This window comes from Lepidochelys kempii, chromosome 3, assembly GCF_965140265.1.
Source record: "Lepidochelys kempii isolate rLepKem1 chromosome 3, rLepKem1.hap2, whole genome shotgun sequence".
In the NCBI taxonomy this organism is placed as follows: Eukaryota; Metazoa; Chordata; order Testudines; family Cheloniidae; genus Lepidochelys; species Lepidochelys kempii.
The window spans coordinates 207894508-207919008 of record NC_133258.1 but is presented as its reverse complement, the minus strand read 5'-3'; the positions used below and the strand labels follow the sequence as shown (position 1 = coordinate 207919008).

Genomic DNA, 24501 nt, shown 5'->3' with positions numbered 1-24501 from the left:
CTACCCAGTGCTGGGTTCTGGATGAATTGGAGCCACTGGGCGGGAGAGAAGGGACGTGTGCATGGGCTCGGGCTAGCATGGGTCCCACAGGCTGGGCTGTCTGGAGCGGGGCTTCAGCCCCTGCCTTCTCTCTGGCTTTGTCTCAACAGTACTTGAGCGAGCAGCTCCAGGCGCACAAACAACCAGTCGTCTCCACCTGGTCTGTGGCCGACGTCCAGGCTGCCTTCAACACCATCGTCGCCCGCATCCAGAGATAGTGAGTGCAGCTGGGCAGGGTAGGGGGCGGGCCCTGAGCAGGGTGGGGTGGAGACTGGCTCTGGGGGCGGGGGCTGGCCCCATGCAGTGTGGGATGTGGCAGGGGGCTGGCTCTGAGAGGCATGGGGGAGGAGACTGGCTCTGGGGCCAGACCCTGGCCGGGGTGGGGTGGGGTGGGGGAAGGGCCTGGCCCAGATAGCACTGGAGCAGGCTCAGCGACTTGCAGTGAGGGAGGGGTTTGAAGGAGAAGTGCATGGATGCTGGGGGTCTGACTGTGCACCATCGCAGGATTGGGCCCTGAGTGCATGGGCTGGGAGCAGGGATGGGCTGCCCGCATATTTCCCAGCTGGGTGTTGACACTGGACCCTAATGATGGTGGTGTCAGTCTCAACACTGAGAACTCATGGCTGCTCCCCATAAGCCACAGTGGGTCGCTGAGCAGTGAGGCAGGACGCAGCAGACCTGCCCGTGGGGAGCTGTGCCCTTCATCTGGGCTGCGTGGGGGGAGTGTCTTTGTCTCCATGGGTAGCGTCTGTCCTGGCCCCTGCGTGGCTCTGAGTCTCTCAGGGGTTTCTCTTCCCTCTGCAGCTGTAACTGCAACTCTCACATGCCTCCCCCAGTCAAAGTGGCCGTGGCGGGAGACCAGAGCTACCTGAGTGTCGTGCTGCGGTTCTTCGTGGAGCAGCTGGCCAGCAAGACCCCCGACTGGCTGAACTACCTCCGCTTCCTCGTGGTGCCACTGGGTAAGAACCGCCCGCTGGTCACCCCAGTTCCGGGCACAGGGCCCTCTGGGGAAGGGGCTGCAGGGCCCCCCGAAGGCTGCCCACGTGGGGGAGAGGCGGCAGCAGCCCGGGCGTCAGCAAGCTCCGCTCCTGGGAGCAGCCAGGGTCTGTTCTGGCTGTGTCACTGCCTCCGTCTCCTTGGCAGGCTCACACCCGCTGGCCAAGTACCTGGCGTCTGTGGATGGGAGGTACAGCGCGCTCTTCCTGGACACGGCGTGGAGGGAGCTGTTCAGCAGGGCCGAGCCCCCCAGCGCAGGTGAGCAGCAGGGGCGTCCAGGCAGTGCCAGCTCTGGGCTGTGTGGGCAGCTGGCAGTGCGCTCAACTCTGCCCTTTGTTACCAGATTTGCCCATTACTTTGGGTTCACTCATTTATTTAGGATTACTCTTCTGTCGGGGGAAGAGGGGGGTTCTGTAATTCTGTCAATGTCCTGCTTGTGCCACGTGTGTTCTCACACGGAGCTCTGCTTCTCCCTGCTGCAAGTGCCCTCCCAGTGGAGCTGTCCTGCCAGACCAAGGTTCCCCAGGGCTGGGTTCCTCCCGCCCCAGGATCAGACGAACACACACATTAACAGGGCGCGTCTGAGAGGACCGGGTTAATTAGCACTCTCAAGCTGACCCCTTCTATGTCCCTGGACTCAGCAGACACTTTCGAGCTGCTACTCTCATATGGCCCAGGTTCAGCACATCCCTATCCCCACTTTCACGTTACAATTGTTCTGGTCGTAACCCACTTGATGAGCAAACCCCCCAGGATTGTTGGGCGCTGCAGGGACCTTTAGCTTAGGTACAAGGAGCGTTGCTGCAGAGTGAATGGGGAAGCCAAAAAACACCGACATGTGGGGTAGAGAGAAGCAACCAGCTTAATGATGAAAGTTATTTATTGCCAGGTAATAACCAGAGGGGAGCCAAACAAACAAAACAGGGATAATAATAAATCTAACTTCAATTTGATTATAAAAGTCAGGTTTAGAAAACTCTAACTGATCCCACCAGTCAGGGTCAGAAGACTAGACTGAGAGAGAGAGAGAGAGCTAGGTTCTCGCCACTCTGTGAAGCTGGAATCAATGGGGGTCCCAGGTGATGGTGGTAGCTGAGGGTCCGGAGTGCTGGAGCCAGGCCAAGCCCCCAGCAGGATCAAATGAACTTCATCAGGAGAAGATGAGGTCCCAGTGGAACTGCTGCAGAGTTTGGATCCAGGCATCAGAGCACTTCCTTGAGCGTGGGTCTGGGTTTTTGTGGGGAAAGAACAGTGGTTCAAGGGAGAACACTAGGTTTGTTTATGGATAAACTGATGGCTCAAGGGAGGATCCCAAAATTGTTTTGTTCAGGCTAGACAATAGGAACCGCTCATTCCTGGCTGTGGGCGGTGTTCCTTCCAGGGAGCCCACAATGCAGTTAGATAGCTTCAGTATTTTGGGTACCAATAAAGGATTTTTTACTAGAATTGGTCTGATAACGACTGAGCTGGGTGTGTGCAGGCGTGGGTTCGTTAACATCTGGAACAGAGATCCCCCATCATGCAGTGCTTCCCTGCTTTTCTGGTCCCAGAGTTCAGTGCGGTTCTTGCCTTGGAATTTCTGTTCTCCATTCTGTGCGCTAATGGGGATGCCTCCCTGTCCCATCTTCAGGGGGGAGGGATAGCTCAGTGGTTTGAGCATTGGCCTGCTAAACCCAGGGTTGTGAGTTTAATCCTTGAGGGGTTCATTTTGGGATCTGAGGCAAAAATTGGGGATTGGTCCTGCTTTGAGCAGGGGATTGGACTAGATGACCTCCTGAGGTCCCTTCCAACCCTGATATTCTATGATACAAATGAGGTGAGGGGAGTTGCCTTACTCCTGTCACCCTTGTCCAGAGGGGTTTAGGTGCATCTCCGATGGCCTTTTCATAAGTCTGTCTTCTGATCAGCTTTGGTTCAAGCAGAGGCTGGGGGGTGGGGGGGGAAGTCTTCCGTGAGTCAGGCAGGCTGGGTACTGTGCCCTGGTTCCTTGAGAACACAGAGCTGAGAGATAACACCTTGCCTCCCCAGACACCGTGGACGTCCCTGGCCGCATGGTTCAGTTCATTGCAGGAGCCAGCCAGTCTCACCAGCTGCCCATCTCCGAGGCCATGCTAACATACAAACAGAAGAGGTGAGAGCAGGAGTGAGTGCTCAGGCCCCTGCAAAGGGCACGACCAGCTCAGACCCGGGGGCACACGCAGTCTCCCTGGACACCAACCAGTCTTTCTAGCCACTGCCGAGGGCCCTTCCGCAGCCAGATCCGGGGCCTTGGCACTTTGAATCCCAGCTGGGTGGCCCCCAGTTTATACAGTGCCCTAGGGAACTGTCTGAACTAGCCGGGTGGCAGAAGAAAGGCCAGCAGGCCCGGATGGGCAGGGCTGGGGGAGGGGAGGACTGGCCAAGCCCTATGCTGGATGAGCTGGGGTCCCCCAAACCGATGCAGGGTCTCCTGTGCAGTCCCCTTCTCAGCTGGCGCCGCCCCCCCCCCCCAGTGTGTGAGTGGCAGAAGCAGCCACAGGAGCCCTGAGCGGAGATGCCCAGACAAATGCCACGCTATGCCCTTCCTGCCCGGCCTGCCTTTGCCGTATCCCTCGGCGCGGAGTGCGGGGGCCCAGGCAGAGAGCAGGGGTGACCCTTCCCTCTGGGGCCTTGTTTCTGATCAGAGCTCCTCACAGCCCCGTGCACTCCCCCTGCTCCCGGGGGGGCACCGATAGCTCTCGTTCTCTCACGCTGCTGGCCCTTGTGGGGCGTGCCCAGTGCTGGACACAGCAGCGTTCCCCATGTGCAGCAGGTTGGGTATCAGCTGTCTGCTGCCACGGAGCCTCAGGGCTTTCTGGGTCATCTGCCAGGTGGGAGCGTGGCTGGGGACATGGGCAGCCCAGCTGCTTGGATGCTGGCTTCTGGGCTGGGCACTGGGCTCCCCGGCCTTTGCTGGCACACCCAAGGACTTAATCCTGCTACGCAGTGAGGCCAGGAATGTGAGCTGCGGGCGGAAGGCGGAGCAGCGTGGCCAGCTGGGGAAAAGCCCACGGAGCTACCGACTAATCTGCCTCATTCAGAGAAACCCAGGGCTGGGACAGCAGGGGGAGTGGGGGGCACAGGCAGAGCTGGGGGGGGGGGAGCCCAGGGCTGCACTAGCAGGGGGCTGCGGGTTGGGAGTGGGGGGAGCAGGCAGGGGAGCCTAGGATAACAGGCTGCAGTCAGGAGTGAGGGGCACCGTAGAGCTGGGGGGAGCCCAGGCTAGCAGGGGTTGTGGGGGGGGCACAGGCACAGCAGGGGGTGGGGGGAGCCCAGCCTAGCAGGTGGCTGCGGGTCGGGAGTGAGGGGCACAGGCAGAGCTGGGGGGAGCCCAGGCTAGCAGGGGGTTGAGGGGCAATGCTAGCCCCTGGGCAGAGCACTGGGAGATACCAAGGCCATTTTCATGGTTTCTGTCCTGGCAGGGTTCATGCAAATTGTGTCCCCCCGCAGGGGTCAGCCCCCTGAATTGGCCCTGGAGCCGTCTTGCCCCTGGGGGGTGGGCTGTGCGTGGGGGCCGGCTGTTGGCGCGTGTCCCAGCAGCGCGCTCACCTCTCCCTTCTCTTGGTTTGTGGCACCCAAGGAAGAGAAGCCTCTATTTTGATTTTTATATCAGGTACTGGCCCGTGGCTTGCTGCGTTGTTGCCTCATTGTGTGTCCCTCCGTCCCATAGAACCGGTGCCCCCGCCCGCCCCTCGGCTCCCCTCTGCCCTGCGGCCCTGGAGCAGGGCCCGGCCCAGGCTTTGCATGTGAACTCACTTCCCTGCAGTAGCTGAGCGGGGTGTGGGGGGAGCCCCTGCAGCCCCCCTGTGCTGCTCCCTGTTTGTCGCTATCCCCGCTCCTCCCCTGCCCTCCCCACTAGCCTGACCCTGGGCTGCAGCGTCGGGCGGGTGCTGTGCATGTAGGGGACGGGGCAGTGCCGGGGGACACTCCAGCCCCGCAGTGCTCTGCTCCTGCTGGGGTGAACAATTTGGGGGCTCCCCCTGCCAGCCAGGAGGGCCGGGCACTGCCCTGTGTGGCGAACAATTCGGGGGCTGCCCCTGCTAGCGGGGGGGGCTGGGTACTGCCCTATGTGGTGAATGACTAGGGGCTCCCCCTGCCAGCCAGGAGGGCCGGGCATGGCCCTGCAGAAAGCCTTACTCGGCCCGTAGGTGGCAAGGCAGGGTCCTGCCCGGTGGACTGGCGCCCCGAGGGCAGCAGCGTGCTCCGGGCAGCGGGTTTGCCGTCTGACCTTTCCGCTCTTCCCTCGCTTAGCCCAGACGACGACTCCTGCCAGAAGTTTGTGCCATTTGTCGGGGTGAGTGTCTGATGGTAAGGGGGGGTGCAGGCACCGCAGGCCAGCCCTGCCAGGCGCATGGACACTGGGGGGGGGGGGCGGTAGGGCGGGGGGCTGGCCGCAGGGCCAGGGGAGGTGTCTAAGGTCTCTCTGTCTGCAGGTGGTGAAGGTGGGGCTCGTGGAACAGTCCTTCAGCGCCTCAGGTGAGCCCGCCCTGCGTCCCAGAGCCACGGGGCTGGGCAGCTGCCTGGCTGGCTGTGCCCCTCAATGCCAGGCTGCGTGTTTCACTGCTCCTGGCTCTGCCTCTTCCCCACTGAGCAGCCCGGATCCACTGGGGACAGCAGGGACCCCTCTGGTGGGGAACCCCAAGGGGGCCCCCCCTCCCTCCCTCCCCGAGCCCTGCTACAGCCTCGGCTGGCCACGGGAGCTGGGAAGGTCCCATCTACACCCCTCAGGGCCAGAGCACCAGGACTACCCGAAGGGAGACGCACCAGTGGTGAGCCCTGGCTGTGAGTGCCCATCCTGCCCCCCCACAGAGCCACAGGCAATGGGGTGTCATGGCCTTCTGCCCCAGAGCAGCCCCCCTCACCCCTCTAACTTGGCCCTGCCTTTCCCTCACGCTAGTGGACTCTGACGATGCCACGGTCTGCACCAGTTCCCTGCTGAGCTCCACACCTCCAGCCGGCGCAGGGACCCCCCACAGCAAGGAGGCCATGGGCACCCCGCCGCCCTCCCCGTCCGTCAGCAGCAGCCTCTCGGGGGCTGGGTGAGGCTCCGCCAGGGGGACTGGAGGGAGGCCAGCAGAGTTAATGTCCCTGGGGACTGGGCACAGCAGCCTTGTTAACCGTTTCCTTGCGGCTCACTCCAGCAGAGCCAGCCACACTCCTCTGTCCCAGCAGGAGGCAGCGAGAGCCCAGGGCTGGCAGGTTCAGCCTCCTCTGCGTCCCCCCACGCCCTGGCCCAGAAGGGAGGGGGCCCACACGCTGCCAGGCAGTGAGGGGCGGGGGCTGTGCCACACACAGCCAGACCCCCGGGCCCGAGACTCTTCAGCTGTTAAACGAAAGCGGAGATTGCAGGCAATGGGCCCAGGCCCCTTGGGCCACATGGGTGACACCCATGGGGAGGAGGGGCTGGAGCTGGCTGTGGGGCAGCAGGACCCAGAAGGGGGCCAATGGCAGGTGCGAGGTGAGGAGGGGGTGGGAATGGCATGGCGAGGCCCAGCGCTGAGGGGCGGAGTGTGGCCTGGTGCTATGTGGCTGTGGTTGTCGCCCAGGTCCCTAAGCCCCGGCATGGAGGTGATGGGCCTGCAGGTCGACTACTGGACAACCCAGGGGCCGGAGAAGAAGAAGGAGGGAGAGAAGCGGGAGATGGGCTTGAAGAACACGCTGAAGAGCAACTTTCGATCCCTGCAGGTCAGCCGCGTGCCCAGCCCTGGGGAGCTGGTCCCCCCCAGCACCATGGCCATGACTGTGGTCACCAAGGAGAAGAACAAGAAAGGTAACAGCTGGCAAAGGCCCATGCGGCCCCCGGGCAGGGCCCGCACTCCTGTACCAACCCTGGCGGGGGCAGAGAATCCCTGCCTTGCTCCCCTGGCAGGGCTGGGTCGAAGAGTCTTTGCTTTCTTCTCCCAGTGATGTTCCTGAGTAAGAAACCCAAAGAGAAGGACCTGGAGCCCAAAAGCCAAGTCATCGAAGGGATTACGCGCCTGATCTGTACAGCTAAGCACCAGAACACCATGCTCCGAGGTGAGGGCAGCCCAGCACCCTAAATCCCTAGTGCCCAGCTTCTCTGGCACCATGTCAGAGCCCCCCAGGCCAACAGCTCTGCCCCACTGCTCGGACACCGGCAGGCTGCAGCATGCGCTGGGCCACAGGGCTGGCTGAGCTCTGCCCGAGTCTCTCTCTCTCCCCCTGGCCTAGCTGTGCACTCTGAGCCCTGCCTGGCCCTTGCTGAGCCGCGGCGGTGCTCTGAGCACAGTTAACAGAACTCTGGGCACCATTAGGAAAGGGCTAAAGCCTACGACAGGAAATACCCTCTTGCCTCTATAAATCCATGGTACGCCCCCATCTTGGATACTGCGTGCTGTAACAGATTCAGAAAAGGGCAACAAAAATGTTTAGGGGGATGGAATGGCTGCCGTATGAGGAGAGATTAATTAGACAGACTTTTCAGCTTGGAAAAGAGACGACTAAGGGGGGGATAGGATAGAGGTCTATAAAATCATGACTGGTGTGGAGAAAGTGAATGAGGAAGTGTTGTTTACTCCTTCTCATAACACAAGAACTAGAGGCCCCCAAATGAAATTAATAGGCAGCAGGTTTAAAACAAACAAAAATATTTTTTTTCATATAATGCACAGTCAACCTGTGGAACTCCTTGCCAGGGGATGTTGTGAAGGCCAAGACTATAACAGGGCTCAAAAAAGAACGAGATAAGTTCATGGGGGATGGGTCCACCAATGACTATTAGCCAGGATGGGCAGGGATGGTGTCCCTAGCCTCTGTTTGCCAGAAGTTGGGAATGGGCAATAGGGGAGGATCACTTGATGATTCCCTGTTCTGTTCATTCCCTCTGGGGCACCTGGCCACTGTTGGCAGACAGGATACTGGGCTCGATGGACCATTGCTCTGACCCAGTGTGGCCGCTCTTACGTTCTGCACTCTGCTCTCTCCTCTCAGTGTCCATTGATGGCGTGGAGTGGAACGATGTGAAGTTCTTCCAGCTAGCAGCGCAGTGGCCAACACATGTCAAGCATCTCCCCGTGGGCATCTTTGGCTACTCGAAGAGCGTGTGAGCCAGCCGGGCAGCCCGGACTCTGAGTGTGGCAGGAGGAGGCGATGTCCAGGGCCTGTCGCTTCTGCTGAGCACTGGGGGAGGTTCCTGCTGCCCAGCTCCAGGTGCTGTGCCCTGGCCGTTCCCACTCTCTCTCCCCCCATGGGCCTTCTAACATGCACCTAGAACTGGTGCAGCAGGGGGATCCCCATGGTGCCCAAGCCAGCCTCCCACCAGCCAGGGCCAGAGGTCCCACCCTGAGGAAGGGAGGGGGACTGGGAGCAACTGGAGGGAGTCTTACTGGTGCTGTGCCTGTGGGGGCAGAACAGGCTGCTCTGGCTCCTGCCCGGAGGCCAGCTCAGCCAGTCACACCCTGTGGCAAGAGCCTAACTCCGTTGCCCCCTTTCGGAAGCACCAGGGCCCCACTGGCAGCTCCAGGGAGTGAGGGGTCTCTGCCCCACCCTGCCGTTTCGGTTAGGGGCTGTCACCCTTTGCTCAAGGGCCCAGTGAGCCTGGGCTCAGGGCCCTGCAGCACCCCAGAGGCCATGGGGCTGAGCCTGGGCCCAGCTCTTCCCCCCTGCCCCACCCCACCCCCCCATGCTAGGGAACACTGGACCAGCTGAGGCTCACCTAGAGCTGCATCGAGGAAGCCATGAATGTGGCAGGTGGGGGCCTCCTCCACCATCAGCAGTGGGGCCCCAGCCCTAGGAAGAGCAAGGGGGGAGCTGTGCCTGCTGCAGGAACTCAAGGCAGGTGTGCTTGGCAGTGCCCATGCCACCCTGTGCTCCCCAGTGAGGTCCCAGGCACTGGCCTAAGGGGAGCAGAAAGCTGGGCTGGCCCAGCTGTGCCCTCAGTGCCAGGAGTCAGTACCCAGCCAGTCTGAGCTGCAGCCCATTACTACATCAGCCCCCCTGCCCAGAAATGCTAGGGGCAGGCCCACCTGCTGCTCCTGAGAAATGGGGCTCAGGAGGAGGCTGGGCTGCAGATGGGGGGACCCTGGGCACGGCTGTGTCTTTCCATTTACTGCTGGCATGGGGTTCACAGTAGCATGGTAGCTCTGGCACTTGGGCTGATGTCACACTCCTGCCCTCTGCCTGGAAGGCTCCAAGCCCAGCCCCTCGGAGCCCTGGGCGGCCACGGAGCCGAGGAAGCGTTACCCTGTTTTTTTACAAGATTCTATTTTTTTTAAACTTACTGTATGGTTGCTTTTCTGGATTAATTTTAATAAATTAATGCTGGTACCACTGTGACTGGGGTGCAAGGTGCGTGCAGCTGGGCCCTGGGCGGGAAGGTGGTGCAGAGCCCCTCAGCCAGGGCCAATGCTGCTGCCTCCCAGCCAGCTGCGTTGTGGTGGGCACTGGGGGCCTACAAACCATGCATGGCTATGGCTGCTGCAGATGCCAGGCACTGCCCAGTGCACAACCCCCAGGAGACAGCGTGCCAGCCAGTGCGGGCCCAGAATGCCCAGCCCAGCTCCAGGGACCTGCCTTCAACGCTGACCCCCCCCGGGCACATGGAGCCAGGGCACAAGGGGGAATCAGGAGCTGCCAATGGAGCCGGACCTCAGGGAGGGGGACTGCTCCGTTCTGCCCTGGCCCAGCTTTAGGATCTTCAGCCAGCTGCCTGAACCCTAGTGCGGGGTGGTGGCACCAGCTGCACCAAGGCAAGGGAGGGAGTCCCTCTAGCTGTGCCTAAGCTCTGCTGTTCCCTGGTAGGGCCCAGGACTGTGGGCACAGATCAGCACAGCTGTTTTATTTAAATTAAAACCCCCAAGCCCTTGGGAATCGTGTCTCATGCTCCAGGGGCCGTGGCTGGGCCCAGGCCTGGCTGCTCTCCTCGCTCAAGCTCTGGGCACGCCTAGGCCCCCAGCACCGGGCAGCCAATGCCCTGCCTGTGACTGATGGCTCTGGCACTCCCCTGGTGCAGTGTTCGTGCCCACCTGGCCTGCTTACACAGCCCTGCTCCGCTTCTACCTGAAGGTAGAGAAGGTCTGTCTCTTCTCGGTGCAGGCTGCGTTGGGCATAGTCTTGATCTCCACAGTCTGGAAGGTGACTTGGGGCGGGCGCTGCGGGGGCGGGGAGGGCATGGGCTCCGGGGAGACGTACGCCAGCAGCTGGGGGTTCTCCTCCTGGCGCCGCAGGTAGCCCTGGCTCAGCAGGTGCAGGATGCAGGACAGCACGTCCGTGCTGCTGCAGCAAAAGCTGAGGAACTGCAGGGCGGGGCCAGACTCCCATTTCTGACAGGCGTCGATCACCTGGGGGGGAGAGGGCAGAGTTACCCCGACGCTGCCCGGGCACGGAGCCCCGCGGCCGCTCCCCTGCCAGGACCTGTACCCTGAACACCAGGTTATCGATGTGCAGCTCCTTCTCCCCTTTCAGGATCTGGATGATGAGGCAGCAGATGATGTTCCTCTTCCTCTCCAGGGTGCTTCCCTCGTCATCCTCCACGTTCAGGTACGTCTGCTGTGGGAGCAGCCACAGGTGCTGGCCCGCCGCCCGCGCCAGGGCCGCCTCGTTCAGCCGCAGGACGCCTGGGACCGACACAGCCGCGCTCAGCCACGCCCAGGGAGCAGCTCCTCCAGCCCCTCCCATATCCCCCCCAGCCCTGCTTGGGGACCAGCCCCAGCCCCTTCCATCTACCCCCCTTGACCTGCTTGGGGACCAGTCCCAGCCCCTCCCATGTACCCAACCCCCGGCCCTTCTTGGGGACCACCCCCAAACCCCCCACCCCACACACAGACACCAGCCCAGTTCTCTCCTCCCCCCAGCCAGCCCTGCTTGGGGACTGGCTACTCCAGATGCAAACCCCCTTCCGGCTCACAGACAAACCCCTGCTCCCTGGCATCTGCTCTGGGACCAGCCCTACCCGGCCAACCCTCCATACCCCCCAACCAGGCCCAGCGTAGGGGCTCCATCCCCATCTGTGGTCCCCTTGTTCAGGAACCACCCAGGGCCAGGGCTCAACTGCCCCTCCCCAGTCTCCCCATACGCACCCCCCTGCGGCAGGCTCCGGGTCAGGATCCCGGCCTCTCCCATCAGAGATTTCAGCGCGTGGCTCAGCAGGACAGGAGACAGCCCTGTGGCCTGGGCCAGGGTCTCCACAGCAACTTCCTGCGGAGCAAAGGAGACAAGAAGTGAATACGCAGGGGCAGGGCCATGATGATGGGGCGACAGCTCTGGGGGCCAGGACAGGGCAAGTGGGCCAGGTGGCTGGGGGCCACGGCCCAGGGGCTGGGGCAATGGGGCAAGGTCGCTGGGGACCGTGAGGGAGGGGCCGGAGTGAGTGTACTGGGGCGAGGTCCCTGGGGTCCATGTTGATAGGGGAAGGTGCCGGGGCTGTGGCAATGGGGGGGAGGTATCAGAGGCTGTGGTGATAGGGGTTTTGGGGGGGGGGGAGCACCAGCTAAGGGGCTGTGGTACCACATTGGGGGACTGAGGGGCAAAGGGGAGAGAGAACAACACTGATTCCTCTGGCACAAGCCACCCGGGAACACAGCAGCTGCTTTGCAGCGGTTTCTGGGTCACAGGAGGGCAGGGACTGGGCTGTGGAGAAAGGAGTCCAGGGGCTCGGGGGTCACTGCCGGGGGGGGGGGAGGACAGAGGGAAGGGGGGTGTGACGAAGTGGGACTGTTCTTAATGTTTCCTCTGAATAGTGTGGGGGTGCCTCATTTCCCCTATGAAGTTCTTAAGTATCTAGGTGGTACGATAAGGGTGTATGATCACTGCAGAGCCCTAGAGGGCAGGTGTGGGCAGGAGTCTGGACACAGAGAATGGCCGACACCCTGTTTCCTGGCAAATGATGGCCTGGGCCCTTCCCCCTGCAAGGTGAGAGCTGAAGGACTGGAGAACAAAGGAATCCAGTGACCTCCTGGCCCGGGAAAGGAACAAAGCCCAGAGGAGGAGGGGCTGGAGGGAGTTTCAGTTGGGGGCTGGCTGGGACATGGAGTGAAGGGCAGATGTGGTTGTCTGGCTCACTGGCCCCCAGAATGGACCCAGCTGAGGGGTCCTGTTCTCTGCACCTGCAAGCTCTGTTTTAGACCATGTTCCTGTCGTCTAATAAACCTCTGGTTTACTGGCTGGCTGAGAGTCATGTCTGACTGCGAAGTTGGGGTGCAGGACCCTTGGGCTTCCCCAGGAGCCCCGCCTGAGCAGACTTGCTGGGGGAAGCACACGGAAGGGCAGAGGATGCTGAATGCTCCGAGGTCAGACCCAGGAAGGTGGAAGCTGTGCGAGCTGCGTGTCCTGAAGACAGGCTGCTCCCAGAAAGGCGACTGCCCCAGAGTCCTGACTGGCTTCATGGGGAGCAGCTCCAGAGCATCGCCCAGGGACTCCGTGACAGGGGGTATCTGTGCAGGGGGGAGGACAGGGGGTCTCTGCCCCATATGGATGAGCTGGGGGGAAGTTCTCCCTGTGTTGCGAGGACAGGAGGGGTCTGCAGCCAGGTTGGGGGTTCCCACCCCCAGCGGGGAGCTGGGGGCAGCTCCAGGACGCCGGGGGAGGAGAGGGGGGTCCCACCTGGGCGCTGTTGAAGCCCAGCAGAATGTACATCTGCAGGGTGGAGACGTGCAGGGTGGTGCTGCCCGCGAACTGGAGCTCCGCGTGGCCCAGCCACGTCCACTGCAGCCGCCGCGGCTTCGTGTGCTCCAGGCCAAACCGGCTCTGACCTGCAAGAGACACGGCCAGTCCCAGCAGAGCCACCAGAGGGCCAGGCCCCCAGGGTCCTCAGCCAGCCAGGGCTGTGCCCCCCTAGCCACATGCCCCTAGGCAGGGCTGCAGCTTACCCCACTGATTGCCAGCCTGCCCAATTCCAGCCACACACATCCAGGTGGGGCTGGAGCTCACCCCTCGGCTCGCCGGCCTGGCCCCCTTCCCAGCTGCACACCCCCAGGTGGGGCTGGAGCTCACCCCACTGCTCGCCAGCCTGGCCCAGCACTAGCAGCTGCCCCAGGAGTCACGGCCACGGCCAGGGGTTTCACTGCTGCGTCTGACACCCCCCCCCCCAACCTCCAGCCCAGTGCAGTGACTCTAGAGCCCTGCCCCCCATCCCCTGCAAAGTGACCTGAACGGCCCCCCGGTGCTCCCTCTCCTGTCACACACCGCTCTCCACCACCACCATGGGGCACAGGGACAGCCCCCAAGCCCCTGCTCGGCCTAGTCGGCCCCACCCCAGCACCCAGACTCACTGTTGGTGTAGAAGTCGGCAAACCGCGCCAAGTAGCCCCCAAGGGGCCGCGGGAAACATCTGCTGGGATCCTCCAGGTAGCAGAGCGGGGAGACGGTCCAGCAGCGCGGGGACAGGGCCAGCACCTTCACCTCCGGCTCCTCCTCCAGCGTGACCGGCTCCTCCGCCATCGCCTGGGGACAGGAGCAGGGGTGTCAGGGATCAGGCTCCCGCCAGGGGCTCGGCTGCAGCACCCCCTGGGAACGGAGGGGGCACCGTGCAGACCCCACACCACCCTGCTTGGGGGCCCACCGCATTCCCCGGCCCCTTGGGAACAGAGAGGGCACTGGGCAGACCCTGCCCCGCCAGGGCGTTTCACTGCTTCCCCCCACCCCCCTGGGAAGGGAGGGGGCCCCGGGCAGACCCCGCCCCCCTGGGAAGGGAGGGGGCCCCGGGCAGACCCCGCCCCGCCCCGCCCGGGGGCTCACCGCGTCCTCCTGGCCCGCGTCCAGCTCCAGCAGGCGCTTGTCAAGCTGCTGCAGCTGGAAGAGGTGGAATTGCTGCTGCAGCTCCTCCGACTCACTCAGACTCTTCAGCATCTGCTGGGGGAAGCGATTGGGGAAGCAGAGCCCGATCTGCTCCACGACGGCCCGTTCCAGCCACACGTTCCCCTGGGCCAGGAGCCGGTCGCCCAGGTAATACCTGCAACGGCCGCCGGCGTCAGGGCGGGGCCCAGAGCCCGACTGCCTCCCCACAAACCCACCCCGGCCCCTAGGCCTGGAGCCACCCCTAATTCCCGTCCCGGAACCCCCCCGGGACCCTCCCTGCCTTTGCTATGGCCTGGAGCAGGGCTCTGGGGCTGCTGATCGGAGTCTGGCGGGACTTTGGGGAGCCCACGGCCCAAGCCGAGCCAGAGCCCCCATAACAAGCCAGGCACCAGCACTCACAGACGTGGCAGGCCCAAGACAGAGCCCAGGCCGGGGGTGGGGCCCAGCGCCCCACTCCCTCGGCTGGGGCCGCTCACCGGTAGAAGTGCTCGAAGGTGTTGGCGAGCTCCAGGCCGGAGAGGAAGAGGATGGGCTCCAGGCTCTGCTGTAGCCGGTGCAGCGACTCCACGTTGGCTGTGTCCCTCTGGCTCTCCTGGATCCGCTGGTCGATGTAGCGAGCAAACTGCTCACTCACCTGCAGGGGAGAGCGCCAGCTGCCAGGGGCCTTCTCGGGGTGGCTCCCCACGGCAGGGAGTCCCCATGGAGGCTCAGGGGACGCTCCCATGGAGAGGGGTGATGGGGGGGCTCCAGAGGAGGGAACAGTCCTGCAGAGGGGGAGGGGCCACTCCCTAGGAGCTGGGTCATTCCCAGGGGTCACCCCACCCGTGGAGACAGGGAGGCAGAATGGGGGAGGTGGGGCCGTGGGAGCTGCATGTCTGGGCCGTGGGCAAGGGGGCGCGAGGGGCTCGCTCCCTCTCAGGGCCCAGGGCTGTTGGAGCAGGAGCGGACTAGATGGCCTGAATACAGCAGGGGTAACCGGCAGAGACCCCCACGCACCTGGGCCCCCTCACACCTGGCACCAGGCCGACCAGCCTGGCAGCTCTGCTGGGCCCCAGGCTCGTGCCCCAGGGCCAGGCCAGCCCCACGGCAGCCCCCCACTCACGTGCATGGCCGTCAGGAAGGAGAGCTGCAGCAGGCCCCCGGAGAAGCCCTGCCGCAGGGCCAGCGTGAAGGCCGTCTGCTGCCCGAACAGCTCCTCCATGGCACGGCGCAGGCCCAGGTAGAGACGGCAGTACCGCTCCACGAAGTCCGGCCCCTGCCACGACGACTCCAGGAACCGCTTCACCTGTGCGGGGCAGGCAGCCCACGGTTACAGGTCGGCGGGGAGGGCCCTGAGGGAGCCTTGGGGGGAGTACAGGCCGGAACGGGCGTGGGGAGGGACCCAAGGGGGTCCAGGCAGGACTGAGCGCCGGGAGGGGACAGGCTGGGGTGTCCGTGGGGGGCAGGATGGGTGTGCGGGGGGGGGGAGGGATGGGACATGACAGACACAGGGGGTAGAGGGTAGGCCGGGCATGGGGGCAGCCCCGAGGGTGGGGAGGGGCCCAGGGGGACAGGACGGGCCAGGCATGGGGAGGGCCCTTCGCATCTAGTGTCCCAAGGGCTTCATGGGCCTGGGGCAGGAGCCGCAGAGACAGAGGTGGACGGGGCCCTGCTCCCCCCACACAGGGTGGGGTGGGGGACGGGCAGCAGATACACACAGCCCAATGCTCCCCTCACCCCTGCTGCTGCACCAGCCCCCTCCCCCGTCGCCCCCCCGCACACCTGCTGCTGCACCAGCCCCCTCCCCCGTCGCCCCCCCACCTGCTGCTGCACCAGCCCCCTCCCCCCACACCGGCTGCTGCACCAGCCCCCTCCCCCGTCGCCCCCCCGCACACCTGCTGCTGCACCACACCCCTCCCCCCACACCTGCTGCTGCACCAGCCCCCCTCCCCCGTCGCCCCCCCCACCTGCTGCTGCACCAGCCCCCCTCCCCCGTCGCCCCCCCACACCTGCTGCTGCACCAGCCCCCCTCCCCCGTCGCCCCCCCCACCTGCTGCTGCACCAGCCCCCCTCCCCCGTCGCCCCCCCACACCTGCTGCTGCACCAGCCCCCCTCCCCCGTCGCCCCCCCCACCTGCTGCTGCACCAGCCCCCCTCCCCCGTCGCCCCCCCACACCTGCTGCTGCACCAGCCCCCCTCCCCCGTCGCCCCCCCACACCTGCTGCTGCACCACGCCCCTCCAGCACTGCGTAATCCCCGTAAGGCTGCTGGGCTTCTTCCCCGACACCTTGGCGGCCCCGGAGCTCGTCTCCTTGTTCTTCCCGTTCTTCCCATCTGCCAAGGGGGAGCCGACGTGAGGGCAACGCCCGGGGGGCAGGGCGGGGGCAGCACCAGCACGAGCAGCCTCCCCCACCCCAAAGCTGCCTGTGGGGCGTGGGCTGGGCCCGACCCTCCCAGCGCTCCCCCGGAGAGGGCACCTCGCTGGCAGTTGGCAGGGGTGGCTGGGAGCCCCCTGCCCACATGGGCCCGGCTCAGCCCCACATGGTCACTGAGTGTGTGTGTGCGTGGGGGCTGCGGGGGCCAAGCCTGGAGCTCAGGGCGCGTAGCAGCCAGCCAGCCCCGGGCACCCTGGTGCGCAGACCCCAGGGCAGCAGAGTAGCCACCCCCGGCCAGGATCCTGCCCCTTACAACAGGGCTGGCCCCTGCCGGCTCTGCCTGTGGGCACCAGACCCACGGATCTGAGGGCTGGGCTAGGCCCCCACATCTCTGCCTCCTACACCCAGCCGGCTCTGCTGAGCCAGCCGCCCAGGGCCTTGAGGACCAACCTCTGCCGCGCCAGGCCCAGGGGCTGCCCGCCAGCCCCACAGAGCCCTCTCCCACGTCACCCCGCCTGCGGGCACCAGGCATACACAGGGTCGCGCCGAGCTGCAGCACCAGTGCCCGGCCCTGGCAGCAGGACGTGTCAAAGGCAGCCCGGAGAGTCCTTACCCGGAGGGACCCCTCTCCCCACTCAGCCTCGGGCAGCACCCCAGGGCCTCCTCCCCTAGCCCCACCCTGGGACCCGGCCCACTCCCTGCCCGGCCCCAAAGCCCCGCCGAGGGAGGAGCCCTTACTGGCTTTGACCGGGGCTCTCAGCTCCTCGGGCTCCGGGCTGCCGGGGTCCACGTGCACCAGCAGGTGGCTCAGGCGCCGCACGCGGGAATTGAAGATGGTGGCGCGGCTCTTGGCGCGTCGGGCCGTCTCCAGGTTCTCCAGGTACTCGCTCAGGAGCCAGGCCAGGGGGCTGACGCCGCTGGGATCTGCAAGGCCGGAGGGGGAGGCTGAGCCAGTCGGGCTGGGCAGGCTGGGGGCAGCGGGGAACCGGGCAGGGGGAAACGGTACCTGGGCTGGTGATGCTCTGCACCAAGGGATTGATTAGGGCCTCCCAGCAGGTCCTGCCCAGAGCCTGGGCCGCCTCGTCATCGGGAAGGAAGCGATCGGCGAACACCTGCTCGTGCCGCAGGGCGCAGTTCAGCCTGCAACAGCAGAGACACCCGCACCAGTCACTGGCGGGGCCCTGGGGCCTTGCCAGCGCAGGGCGGGCAGATCCTGGGTACAGACACACAGGGCAGGGCACTGCCAAGGGCCATGGCCAGCGCTGGAGGGAGAAGAGGGGTACAGCCCCAGGTACAGCCACACTCAGGGCAGGGCACTGCCCATGGGGGACCCCGGGCACAGACACACGGGGCAGGGCACTGCCCGGGGCTCTGGTCAGCGCTGTGGGGCACCCTGGGCACAGGCCTCACCTGTTGAAGAGCTGCAGCAGCTGCATGCGCTCGTCCGCGATCTCCTGGCACCACGTGTGCGCCTGGGTAGTGTAGAACAGGTAGGTCCGCCGGCACAGCTGCTCCTTGAAGATGGGCCAGAAGGTGGGCTTGGGCCCCAGGATCTCGATGCCACGCACCCGCGTGTCAATACCACCCTGCAGAGGGCACAAACCTCCCTGGTTAGACATGGGCCCGCCGGGCCCGGAGCTGACCGAGCGACTCCCACGGGGTGCCCCTGGGCCAGGCCTCTCGCGGCCCGTAGAGCCCCTGCAGGGGGTGAGGGAGGCCAGGGACCGGCTCGGCTGCACACAGGGACGGGGCTGTGATGTTGCACACCAGGTGCTTTATGGAAATATGCTTGTCAGTGTGACTATGATGTAACTGGGATATGCTTTATGCAAAAGGTCTCTTGTAAGGTATCATAACAAAGATTATAACCTACTGACTATGTTCCTCCTACTTGTATGCACGTATCATTCATGTATCTGAAGCTAGAAATATGAAGTATAACTCTGAGGTCCTATTATAATTATGCAAAGTTGTGGGCCATTAATGGTGGTTTAGAATCGTGATGGCTCCCACTGACTAGGACAATTGGTTGTAAATGGTTTATTTACCTGCAAACCTTCCCGCGTACCTGTGGGCCAGCCCATGGGGAATGGAGACTCGGGGTCTTACAGTGACATGTGACCATGTCACATGATACTGGAATCCATCTTAAATCTGTTGCTTTTCCATTTAGAAGGAGGGGTGGGGAACCAGAGAGACAAAAGATTCCCGCCTTGTGCCAAAGCTAGAAAGGGGGTGGAGCAGGACAAAAGGGGCTGTCAGTCACGAAAAAAACCCTAGTTATCACCTAAGATGTCTGCTGGAATTAACAAGGACTGTACCGGGGAAAGGACTGGGCCCAGACAAGGAAGGAGTCTAGTCTGTGAAATAAGCTTATCGGAACACCTCTGAGGATGAGATATTACCTGTAATCAGTTTCTTAATGTATTAGGCTTAATGTATTAGTACTTAAATCCTACTTTTTATACTTAATAAAATCACTTTTGTTTACTAATAAACCCAGAGTAAGTGATTAATACCTGGGGGAGCAAACAGCCGTACATATCTCTCTATCAGTGATGCAAAGAGCGGACAATTTATGAGATTACCCTGTATAAGCTTTATACAGAGTAAAACGGATTCATTCGGGGTTTCGATCCCATTGGGAGCTGGACATCTGAGTGCTGGAGACAGGAGTACCTGATGCGTGGTTTTCAGTTAAAGCCTGAAGCTTTGGAGGAGTGGTCCAGACCCTGGGTCTGTGGTGCAGCAGGCTAGTGTGTCTGGCTCAACAAGGCAGGGTTCTGGAGTCCCAAGCTGGCAGGGAAAAGGGGCTCAAAGGTAATTTCAGCACATCAGGGGACAGTCCCAAGGGGGTCTCTGTGACCGAACTCATCACAGGGGGCCCGCCAGTACACCCACCTGCTGGCAGCGCTTGATCTTGATTTGGATGATGGGCCAGAAGCGGGTCAGGTTCTCCAGGAGGATCACTCTGCTGGCCGAGGGCATGACAGTCACCTGGGGAGACAGGGAGAGCCGCATTCCTCAGACACGGAAATGGCGAGGCTGTGAGAGATCCCAGCCTGCCCCGCAGGAGAGTTGTCCAGGCCCAGCCCCCAGGGCCACGTGAGGCAAAGCCGTGGGGTTAGTGGCGTGCAGGAACATGGGCCCCAAAAGGGATGGGGCGAGGAGATGACCAGCAGCTGGGACGTAAGTGGCGGCTTCCCAGCGGGGGTTGGACTGGCCAGCAAAGCCTCTGCCACTCCATCAGGCAGCCCCAGGGCCCCGCCCAGCCACACCTGGGCAGATCAGAGAAACCATGGCTCTGCTGGAGCAGCGAGACACGCCAGCCCTCTCCACCACTTCCTGCTGCCCCCTCCCGGCACGGCCACTGGGAGACCAGCCCCTGGGAGCTCCACCGTGCTCAGGAGCTGCCGTCAACCCGCCGGGAGCAGCCGCAGAGACCACAGCCAACGGGGATCGAGGGGTGTCGCCGGGCACGGGAACTGGCTGACAGCCACCGACCAGCGGCCCAGCAAGCCCTGCGGGCACCCGGCACCTAGTGCCAGAGGCGCCCGAGAGAGACGCAGATCTCCCGCTGCGCCCCTTGGGCTCCCAGCCCGAGTGGTGCTACTGAGCCAGCGTCACGCCCCACTCCCAGCGCCCAGATCAGGCTCATCCACCGGTTTGGAGCTGGGGGTGGTGGGGGGGTGTCCCAATTTCCAGCTTTTCTCTGCAGCGGGGCGGGGGGGAGCCTCGCTTGGGAAGCGACAGGCAGGATTCTCAAGGAATCGCCGGCCCCCAGGAGCCACGGCTTGAAGGAACAGACCAGCCGTGCCGAGAGCTGGCATCAGCACCGTCACTGCCAGCACAGGCCCAGCGCCCCACGCAGCCGGCTGGCGCTGGCACGGTGTACATGCTGCTCCCACTGGGAACGCGCAGGGCTGCCTCTCTGCCCCGCCCACCCCACTGACCTCGTGGGACTCAGTGCTGCCCCAGGGGCCAGAAGGCGGCTCCCCAGCTCCTCTCGGTCCCTCTTCTGCTCTACAGCCCCCGGGCAGCGGAGACCCTGGTACACCCTAAGCTAGGCAGACTGCCCGGCCCAGACAGCGCCGCTGGGTTCTGGGGAGAGGTTTCCCAGGGCAGCGCACTCGGGTCTGGGGAAGCAGAGGGCGGGAGGGTCTAGCAGCAGAAACGGGAGCAGCTAGGACACGGCAGGCTGTGCCAGGCCTGCCTGGGGCGGATGAGGAGCAGGACAGGAGGGGAAGCCGGGACTTGGTCACTGGGGTGTCTTGATCCTCCCACTGGAGCAGCTGATCCTGGCCAGCACTGGAGACGGACCCTAAGCTCAGGGCCCTGCCCTGCTCCTCCCCTCCTAGGGGAGCGCTGGTGACGTGCCCGCCAGGATAGGGCCTACAGGCCTGGGGCTGGCGACTCCCTGCGCCTCGGGTGCTGGCTGCCTCCCAATTCCGCGGCAGTCGTCCCCCCGCAGCCTGGGCCAGGCTGCCCCAGCTCCACTGAACAGCAGAGATGGGCGCTGGCAGGTGCGAAGCTCTCAGCCTGCACCCGCCCTGCTAGGGAGCCCCCAAGCCACAGGACCCCCACTCCCTGCAGCTCCCCCTTTTCTGTCCAGGGCGGCCTGGGCCACACTCACTGTATTGAGCTCGGTGCTGATGCTGGCCGGGTTCTCTCCTCCCATGACCACGATCCGGGCTGGCATGTAGCTGGAATCCTCGCTGGCCACCACCACGCTCATCTGCCTGCAGCCAGGGAGAGCCACAGCGTCGGCACTGGCCCATTTCTGGGGTTGTGCTCCAGCCTGAGCCTAGGGTGCCCATCCCGAGGGGCATGTCCGCCAGCAGGCTCAGAGCCTCACATGGCCACCGGTCCTAACGGGAGCCCCTGAGCCCCCAGGCCCAGCTCCTGGGGGCTGTACCTGGCGCTTCATGGCTCTGGGCCCACAGCGCCTCCAGACATTCCAGCAGGGAGCATGGCGCCCGGGGACACAGACAAGTCCCTGCATGGCTGGCTACTGGAAAGGGAACCCACCCCAGCCTGAGCCAGGGAACCGGCATGTGCAGTCCCCCTGTGCTGCCTCGGGCACCCAGCTACCCCTCGCCAAATTGTTACCTGCCCTGTCCACCTGATCCCACCCCCATCCCCGGGACACCCCGGGCAGCCAGCCACCCCCCTACCCACCTGATCCCACCCCCATCCCCGGGACACCGGGCAGCCAGCCACCCCCCTACCCACCTGATCCCACCCCCATCCCCAGGAACACCCCTTTGCCACCCCGGGCACCTTGCCACTCCTCGCCAAATCGTTACCCAGGTCCAACCCCCTCCCATAGCTACCTGATCCCTCCCCCACCACTGGGACACGCTCTTTGCCACCCGGCACACAGAGCCACACCCCCGCCCCGGGGGGCCAGTACCCACAGCCCCCGCCCCACCTGACCACCACGCCGCGGTGCATGTAGATATTGATGTAGTGCGAGCCGGTGCTGCCGTTGGACTCCCAGTAGGTCTTGGGGTTCCTGTCCGTCAGCTTGTTGGCTCGGTGGGGGTTAGAGGAAACCTCCAGCTTCTCCCAGCACTTGTCCTCCTTCACTTCCACGCTGGAGCCTGCAGGGAGAGGGGACAGAGCTGAAGGGACCTGGGGAGCCACCTGGGCGGGGGCACAGGTGGGGCAGAGGGGCCCCGGGCGACCGCCCCAGCACTGACCCTGGCAGAGGTTGCGCAGGAAGACGTCGAAGAAGGGGATGTTGATGGGCTGGTGGCTCCGTCTGTGTTCCTCAATCTGACCCAGTACCATCTGGAAGAGAGGGGGGCGCAAAGCGTCAATGGGGGGAGCCACCTGGCACCCCTTCGCCACTGCCCGATTGCTGGACTCTGGGCAGCAACCAGCCCCCAAGGAATGCAGCCCCACAGGTGGGGTGGGGGAAGCTGAGTGAACTGGGTCCAGAGAGAGCCTCTGCCCCACGGCCACTCCCCCCAAGGCTATCCCCTCCCTGCCCACCCCCTTCCAGAGACCACCAACCCCTCCCCCTGCCTGCAGACCACTCCCTGGTCATCCCTTCCAGATACCACCAACCTCTGTGACACTCTGTACCCCACATGACACCCTGTACTCCATGTTCACCACTTTTATATGGTTATGTTATATTCTGTACAAAGTAAGCCTTGTGAGGTATCATCTGAAGATTCATAAACTGCTGAACATCATTGTGCTGTTAAGATGTGTGTAACAACACTGTGTGTAAAGCTATGAGATTTTACTGCATGATTGTTACTGAACTATGGTACTGTTTTGGGTAATGCTCACAAACTAATTTTTCAGAGACAAAGACACCCTAGCACGCCAGCAAAGTACCAAAGAGCCATTACATACTACATCAGACATTCACCAGCAGGGGCTGGGGGAGGGAAGGGAAACAAGAAAGTTACCATTCATCATGAGGGCAGTTTGGAGCTCACATACACAACAGCACTGCCCAACCCCAGGACCCAGCAAGGATTTTTCCAGCACAAAGGGCGGGAGGATAAGAAGTGGGGAAAACGTCCCTAGCCACCCCTCTCCTCCGTCCGTCTCCGCTCATGACAACGACGACGCACAAGGAACTGAACAAAGGGGGGAGCGGTCCCAGGCTGGGAAAAGACACAGCCTGTGAAACTTATCACAGCTGCTGGTTAGAAAAATTCCCTCTTTTGCTTTTACACCTATTAGTCCTGGTACAGTTTAGGAATTCGCTGGCGTGTTTATCCTTTTATGACCAATTCCGACTGTTATGCCTTCCCACCTGTGATCACTTAAAATCCACCCTTCTCTTGTTAATAAACTTCTTTCGTGGTTCTGCCTAAGCCAGTGTGTTTGACCAACGTGTTTGGGAAACCTCTACCCGAGACGAGAAAGGCGGGCCCATAACCCCTCCCAGGGCTGGAATGACTAGCAAGGAGTTTCCGCTGTCCGGGAGGGCTGGGCGCAGTGCAGGAGGGGAGCAAGGCTGGGGATGGGGCTCTACGGGTGTTACCCTCTACGTAACACATGGACTGCTGGGCACAGCCTCACGTACTCGGCTGCATCCTGGGGGCTGGGAGCGAGCAGAGCCTGGACGGGTCGCTGTTCCCAGCAAAGCGGTGTAAAAGGCACCCCAGGCAGGAGAGCTAAGGGGACTCAGCAGTCCAGGCTGCACCTGGAGGAAAGTCACGCCCTCCCTCCCGCCAGACCAACCTCTGCAAAGACCACCAACCCCTCCCCACAGACAAACAACCTGCCCTCCTCCCTCCCCTCCCTTCAGGGACAGCCAGCCCCCAGCCAGCGCCTGGGACTCCCGGATGGTCTCGACCCGGATCAGCGCCCCGGCATGCTGCAGAGGTTCCTCCCACCCGCCAGGCAGACCGCCCCAGGCGGTGGGGGGAGGCCTCCCCCATGGCAGAACCCCTGCTCACCTGGGCGGGGTCAGGACGCACACCCCACACCGCACACGTGCCCCGGCTCACCTGGATGCAGCCGGCCAGGATGCTGGTCGTCAGCTTCTGATAGAGGCTGGCGTACTTCTCACAGTCGGTCACCAGGTCCCGCAGCTCCGGCCCCAGCAACAGGTTGGAGTTGTGCTTGTCCAGGGCTTTGGACAGGGCCTCCTTGGTGCCCAGACGGCACATCACCACGGCACAGTCCTTGGTGGCGGTGGCCAGGCGGTGGAGGAAGCGAACGAACTCCTGCACGACCTGCAGAGGGAGCAGTGCGGACTGGGGGTTGGGGCACCGGCCTGGGGGCCAGGAGACCTGCTTCTAGTCCTGCCTCTGCTACTGACCTGCCAGGGGGCTGGGGCGAGTCCCCGCTCTCCCTGGGCCAGTCCCCTCCGCCCCCGGCCGCCTGGGGCATGGAGCGCACAGCTCCCTGGGGCAGGGCGGCTCTCAGCTCCTGCCGTGCCTGGGCTGGAGTCTCCAGGCACGGCACGGACAGAACAGAGAGAGGCCCCAGCCCTGGCTGGCGGGGCGCTGGGTAAAGGGGTGATGCCAGGGGGCACAGGTCCATCTTCCCCGGGGCAGGCCTGCAGCAGATCAGGGCTGTTATGAGCCAAGGCACCGGGCAGAGACTTCACCAGCAATTCCTGCCGCGAGCCCATAACTGGGGCTGAGCTAGGAGCCCCTCCCCGCCCCCACCTCCTGCTCCTGGATTCCCCACCCCCGACAGGTAAGCGGGTCCCCCCGTGGCTCCTCACCTCCCGCTCGTTGCTGGGGGCGCTCATGGAGGACAGACAGGGCTCGATGCATTCGTGCCAGGGCAGCCCCTCCTCCTGGTAACTGTCCAGGAGCTTGTTCAAAATCCTGCACAAGAGAAGGGGGAAGGTGGGGCCTGAG

General features: G+C 63.5%; 2 protein-coding genes across 7 annotated transcripts in view; one reads left to right on the top strand and one right to left on the bottom strand.

Annotated features, from left to right (window-relative positions):
* The window catches only part of LOC140909773 (phosphofurin acidic cluster sorting protein 2-like), a 113677-nt gene extending 104329 nt beyond the window's left edge, over positions 1 to 9348 (top strand). For 4 of the 5 annotated variants that reach the window (XM_073339866.1, XM_073339862.1, XM_073339867.1 and 1 more), the window contains 11 exons: positions 150 to 256; positions 844 to 998; positions 1183 to 1293; positions 3064 to 3166; positions 4634 to 4666; positions 5305 to 5347; positions 5487 to 5529; positions 5951 to 6092; positions 6600 to 6823; positions 6958 to 7071; positions 8005 to 9348. In XM_073339866.1, coding sequence (XP_073195967.1) covers positions 150 to 256; positions 844 to 998; positions 1183 to 1293; positions 3064 to 3166; positions 4634 to 4666; positions 5305 to 5347; positions 5487 to 5529; positions 5951 to 6092; positions 6600 to 6823; positions 6958 to 7071; positions 8005 to 8120 — 1191 coding nt within the window. In that variant the 3' untranslated portion in view covers positions 8121 to 9348. The remainder of the gene's footprint in view (positions 1 to 149; positions 257 to 843; positions 999 to 1182; positions 1294 to 3063; positions 3167 to 4633; positions 4667 to 5304; positions 5348 to 5486; positions 5530 to 5950; positions 6093 to 6599; positions 6824 to 6957; positions 7072 to 8004) is intronic. The other variant, XM_073339863.1, reaches the window with a different exon arrangement.
* A 628-nt stretch (positions 9349 to 9976) lies between these two features.
* Positions 9977 to 24501, bottom strand: part of CUL7 (cullin 7) — a 37478-nt gene continuing 22953 nt past the window's right edge. For both annotated transcript variants that reach the window (XM_073339860.1, XM_073339861.1), the window contains 18 exons: positions 24363 to 24468; positions 23638 to 23865; positions 21862 to 21952; positions 21591 to 21762; positions 20793 to 20898; positions 19061 to 19156; positions 17570 to 17745; positions 17166 to 17299; positions 16898 to 17083; positions 16003 to 16118; positions 14909 to 15091; positions 14283 to 14440; positions 13747 to 13960; positions 13281 to 13452; positions 12613 to 12761; positions 11091 to 11208; positions 10432 to 10628; positions 9977 to 10352 (listed from right to left, as the gene is read on the bottom strand). In XM_073339860.1, the coding sequence (XP_073195961.1) occupies positions 10068 to 10352; positions 10432 to 10628; positions 11091 to 11208; positions 12613 to 12761; positions 13281 to 13452; positions 13747 to 13960; positions 14283 to 14440; positions 14909 to 15091; positions 16003 to 16118; positions 16898 to 17083; positions 17166 to 17299; positions 17570 to 17745; positions 19061 to 19156; positions 20793 to 20898; positions 21591 to 21762; positions 21862 to 21952; positions 23638 to 23865; positions 24363 to 24468 (2887 nt within the window). In that variant the 3' untranslated portion in view covers positions 9977 to 10067. The remainder of the gene's footprint in view (positions 10353 to 10431; positions 10629 to 11090; positions 11209 to 12612; positions 12762 to 13280; positions 13453 to 13746; positions 13961 to 14282; positions 14441 to 14908; positions 15092 to 16002; positions 16119 to 16897; positions 17084 to 17165; positions 17300 to 17569; positions 17746 to 19060; positions 19157 to 20792; positions 20899 to 21590; positions 21763 to 21861; positions 21953 to 23637; positions 23866 to 24362; positions 24469 to 24501) is intronic.